We start from the raw sequence: 5,614 nt of genomic DNA, 5'->3' as shown, positions 1-5,614 counted from the left end.
ATAATTAATTAATTTGTACATTTTCATTAGCAAAAATATCCACGTGCTACAAAACAGTAAAACGCAATAAAAAAATTGTGAAATCAAAACAACAGAACAATAAAAAAATACACTAACTGTTGTGCGATGTTTTAACAGATAAATATTTTGTTTTATTCTCGATCCACAACCTTTTTTACATGAGGAACCACATTCATACACAACAAWGTTCTCATGTACTGGAGGGAAAGAAGAAGTTCTCAAGGAGCTTGTTTTTTTTTTTACTCTTGTAGAAGAATATTGTTTTACATTACTGGTTCCAAGTACTTTTATATGTGAAGTGATTATTATATATTATGTCATCAAAAGCGCATTTCACATTTGAGAATCTAAATCTGTCATCATAAATGAGAGTCAAGAATAATTTATGATGATGTATTATGATGTCACTTTATCTGACCTGATACTTTTACTTTTAACAAAGGTATAAAAAAATCAACATATCCTGAAAAAAAGAAAATGCACAATTTTTAAAAAACTTTAAAAAATAGTAACGCACACGTAACTCATCGTTTTAACACATGCATTTTATGACAAAAATGAATAAATACATAAAGTGTCTGTATTTGTTCTCTCTTAGATCTAATACACAGTCAGTAACGGCCTCTTGGTGGTCGTAAAGCAGGAGGGCCACCCTTATGTCTCTGCCCTGCAACATAAATAAATCTAGTCACGCACCTGGATAAGACTAGTTTGACCTGGATGCTTAAAACTCATGAATAAATAGAAATACTTATTACAAACTATACAATTTATTTGAAAATAAGGCCTTGGAAAACGTGGTTTGAGCTGACGTCTTAATTTATGCCTGAATGGTTGGCAACTTCCGCATAAAACATTATTCTGTTATTTCACACGACAGATGTTAATGCAAATTAAAATCTGCGAACAATCAACGTGATTTTTTTGATTACATTGTCTCTACAAAGCGGCACTWCATTCGAGAACGCAAAGTTTAAATTGGCCTCATAATTATATTATAAAGAAAGCGCACCGATGCCAGACCTGCGGAGCAGCTAAAACCTGACCAGGAAAGGTACAACAACTAATCCGTTTTTTTTTTAATTGAGCTGTTTAAGAGTTGACTGCCCTAAATGTGTCATGAACACGTTGACAAACCTGTTTGTTGTAACTTTGTTTCATGTGAGAACACCTTATCCAACAGTCTGCGCTGGCGAGCGATCTCTGCCTCATAATCGTCAACTCTTTTCTCAAAAGCTCCCAGTATTTCCTGCGCAGCCGCAGTCAGTCGGTCACAGACGAATGTGCGCATAATATGGACAGGATACATTTTTAAATGAACTTGCAGCTAAGTCATAAAGAAATAAAATAAAAGAGCCCGTCGGCTTGAAACCTGATTCGAACAGTACTGTTCACTTCCGCGTGAGGGGAGTGTTTAAAAAAAGTTAGTTTTCACTGACCCCTAGCGGCCGTGCAAGGTATGACAATACATTTTCTTGTCATGTGAATTTTGTTGAAAAATCAATTATCAAATACTTCAAAGGCGCAATAGCAGTATAGCTAAGTATGTGGGTTGCACACATGAAAAAATTCCCATGTTTGTCACTGCCAAACAGCGTATTTTACTGTAGCTATTAACATTTGTTTTGAGCTTCTGGTACTCTCAGGTGCTGCCAACCAGGTGCCCGCTGTAAGATTTATTGCCAAGAAACTTTGTCACAACAAAGAAATAATATAACAAACAAAATCCTGTTACTTTTTGCGATAAGTTTATATTTATATGTGAGTTTATGTGTGAGAATATTCATATGAAAGAGGAATCAGTAAAGATGCAATATAAGAAATGAAACCAAGAAAGACCAATTCAGTCTTCAGTTTTATTTAGGCACCAGTCGAAGTAGCCTCTCTCTTATGAAGAGACTTGATGTTTACAGAATGAAATAATATTCTAAATAATGAACTTTTTGTCTCACGCTTCACCAAAATCAACAGAACTTAGTMCTGATGTAAAAATAAAAACTTTGCAAAAGAAAATATGCATGTAACGTGTAAATATTGCCTACATATTGCCTACATATGGTACACTGCACACAAATTCTGATATAATTACATGCATATAACCACACTTCTCAATAACATCACATGCACATCCCAGTCTATTGCTAAACATTTAATAATTTAAGTTAACAGGAGACTAGGAATGAKAACACCAGACAATAAGAGACATTTGTAGGTGTTTGGATTGCACAGGCAGCAGTGTACAATCAGTTTGTGCACTGCACAAGTTGCCGTATTTACTTTGCAACTTAGATAAGGCAAACAAGATTATAGATTCTAAGCCAAACAAACAAAAAAAAAAAGCAAAAACCGTTATCTGCATGCACACTGCCTTCTTTATCCAAAAGTTATTGTACGTGCACAACAATATTCTGATATTAACAAGACTACTTTAACACAAATAAGATCCTATTTAGAGTATTTYTCCTGAAAATGTTTGGACAATAAAGATGCAGAGTGTGTTAACGAGCTTTAAATATATTTTCGATGGAAACGCCAACAGTAGTTTGTCCATCCAGTTATAGTGTTTCTCATCTGTTATGCTCCTTCAGTATTTACACAACAGCAGGGGTTTTCCTCAGGTGTGAAGGGCGGTGCAGATTCTCTCCTCTGTAGCTTCCAGCGCAGATTTTAGAGAAGCGCTTAAGTTGGAAACTCCTCCCACATCTCACGAGAATACACCTCCTCGTTCGTGTGTCGTTTCGTGTGGACCAGCAGGCTGGAGTGACTCTTCAGACATTTCCCGCACGTCTTGCAGGAATAGGGTCTTTCGCCCGTGTGCGTTCGGAAATGACCGTCGAGTATCGACTTCTGGTTGAACCTTTTGCCGCAGACTTGGCAGGAGTAGGGCCTCTCGCCCGTGTGGATTCGCTTGTGGACGTTCAGGATGGATTTCTGATTGAAGGTTTTGCCGCAGATGTCGCAGGAGAACGGTCTCTCGCCCGTGTGGATCCGCTGATGAACTTGCAGTATGGATTTCTGATTGAACCGCTTCCCACACATCTGGCAGCAGAACGGCCTCACTCCCGTGTGGATTCGAAAGTGCCGGAGCAGCCTGGACTTAAACTGGAACGTTTTCCCACAAGTATCACATCTATATTCACATTTTTGACCCATACAGGGATTAAAGTGAGTCTTTAACATGACGGGATTATATAAATTAGTGCTTTCATGATGTTTCTGCTCTGACTGCTTGCCTCCTCTGTACTCTGACATTTCCTCAGGCTGTTCCTCTGCTGCACTCTGACGTTCAAACAGATCCCTGTTAGGCGTTTGAGCTACACCCTGGTCACTTGTGTTGTACGGAGGAGCTGTCAGAAAAGCTTCCGTCTCCTGTTTTAGTACCAGCTGCTCTTTGTCTGGACTGGTGCAGAGCTCTCCCTGTTCTTCTTTAATTGGAAGAAACTCCAGGTTATTCTGGTCCAAATTAGAGTTCCTCTCATAATCGAAGAGCTGCTGCTCAGTAAAAAAGTTGTCCTCTTCAAAGAAAGAAGGCTGTGGTATATCTGGAAAGCAAAACAGCACAATAAAGAAAAGAAATCTGATAAAAGAAGTTAGAAGGTTAAGCGTTTTCTCAAATTATGTATGTATGTATGCTACATTTTTATATTCTCCCTGATGTCAGGAAGTCTCAACCCCTACCATTTTTTTTATCCGTTTTGAATTTTCCATTTTCCCAACCTTTTACACCTGTCTGCCTCTTTGTGCTCTTGTGAATTAGATTTGAATAAAATTGACTTTTCTGAATATCTGAAACATTTGTAACTGATTAAAAAGCTGTCACTTTTTTTTTAAACTAGGCTTAATATATTTATATTAAAAACAGCTTACAGACAAAACAAGACTTGTGTCAACTCTGATTTGTTCATTTTAATTATCTGTCTAACGCATGGCTATTCAACTAGCAGCCTGCGGGTCGGATTACTGCCAATGGTGGTTTTTTTTAAGAATTTTTTTAAAACTTAATTTAAATATAAATCTCAAATAATTTGTAAATTTAAAATTTATGTTTCAATGCAACAAAATAAAGTTAAAAGGTACAAGATAACACTTGTTCTGTTACATGCTGCAGTGTTTCACCTACCATTAATAGGCTACAAAATTAAGACTACATATATATGCGAGATTAATTTTACAAACTTTAGCACAATAACTTTTTTATGATAGATTTTTTTTCATTAATGTCATAAAGATCATTGTTCTCACCTGTGTGCCAAATGACATGAGAGTCCAGTTTAGATTTCTGATTGAATCTTCTCCCACAGATGTCGCAGGAATATGGCCTCTCGATTGAGTGGATCCTTTTATGACCATTCAGAATAGATTTCTGATTGAATCGTTTTCCACACAGGTCACAGGAATATGGCCTCTCGCCCGTGTGGATCCTCTGATGGACTTTCAGTATTGACGCCTGGTTAAACCTTTTGCCGCAGATGTGGCAACCATAAGGCTTGACTCCTGTGTGGATCCTCTGGTGTCGGATCAGTTTGGACTTGAATGGAAATGCTTTCCCACAGGTGTCGCAAAAAAACTCACACTTCTTACCCGTGCGTGTATAAATGGGAGTGCTTAACATGAAAGAATGATGTTGCTCATTCACTCTGCAGAATCTCCTCTGCAGTTTTGTCTCTACATATCCAGCTGGTTTTGATCCTGCTTGCTTGTTTCCATTGGGATCTCGGCTCTCCGCTAAATGAGAAGACTTGGAGATGTGGGAGACTGAAATCTGAGGTGTGAGATTGTTGATATTGTGTTCTGGTAAAGTAGAACTTTTAATGGACACGTCATCTATGGACATTTCTMCTGCATTCTGAGATTTGGCAGGATTATGGCAAACAGTTTGATCTACACTTGTGTCACCTTCATCACATGAAAGATTCATGGATAGAGTTTCTGTTTCTTCTTTAAATACAAGCTGATCTTTGTCAGGACTGATGCAGACTTCTCCGTGTTTTTCTTCAATTTGTTCTGGATCTAAATCCTCATGGTCCAAACTGAAATTAGTCCCCTCTTCACTGAGCTGCTGCTCTGTCTGAACCTCCTCCACCTCAATGAAATGTTGTGGGAGCTCTGAAGTGGAAAAGTGACAAAAAAGCAGGAAACTAATATGACAACTGGGGGGAAAAAATTACAGAACTAGTATTTGTGTTTACATCAAAATGTGAATTTCTAAAATTTCTGCTTCAAACCCAAACTCTACAGTTTTGCTTCTTAATTTGTAGGTAAAGCATTTTCTTTTAGAAAGAAAAAAAATTGTATAGGTCTTCTGGACGGGTTCTTCTCTAATGAAACGTTTCGTCTCTCCTCCAAGAGACTTTTCAGTCTGAGAGTTTCAGGCAAAAAATTCAGACTGTTAAGCACTGCCTCCATGTGACTGATACTCACATCACATGGCTATCGTTGACACCTAATTAACACTTATTGTTAACAGGCCCTGGAGCAGTGTGGTTATCCTGACTGGCTTTCCTGAAAGCAGACAGGAAACACAGACAGGATTCCATGCAACCTTCAGGTGAAAATGAAGACCCCAAACCCAGACCCAAACCAGTGGTTATTC

The 5,614-nt window shown here is 38.0% G+C and overlaps 1 protein-coding gene across 1 annotated transcript in view; it reads right to left on the bottom strand.

Moving 5' to 3' along the window:
- Positions 1 to 5,127, bottom strand: part of LOC106519863 (zinc finger protein 208) — a gene marked incomplete at its 5' end in the record, with an annotated part of 13,199 nt that extends 8,072 nt beyond the window's left edge. Inside the window, 3 exon segments of the mRNA XM_014011707.1 lie at positions 1,159 to 1,348; positions 2,704 to 3,563; positions 4,264 to 5,127. Of these exon segments, the coding sequence (XP_013867161.1) occupies positions 1,159 to 1,348; positions 2,704 to 3,563; positions 4,264 to 5,127 (1,914 nt within the window).
- Between the last annotated feature and the right edge of the window lie 487 nt (positions 5,128 to 5,614).

Source organism: Austrofundulus limnaeus, unplaced genomic scaffold (assembly GCF_001266775.1).
Source record: "Austrofundulus limnaeus strain Quisiro unplaced genomic scaffold, Austrofundulus_limnaeus-1.0 Scaffold84, whole genome shotgun sequence".
Classification (NCBI taxonomy): domain Eukaryota; kingdom Metazoa; phylum Chordata; class Actinopteri; order Cyprinodontiformes; family Rivulidae; genus Austrofundulus; species Austrofundulus limnaeus.
The sequence above is the reverse complement of the archived record's forward strand: the minus strand, read 5'-3'. Positions and strand labels throughout refer to the sequence as shown.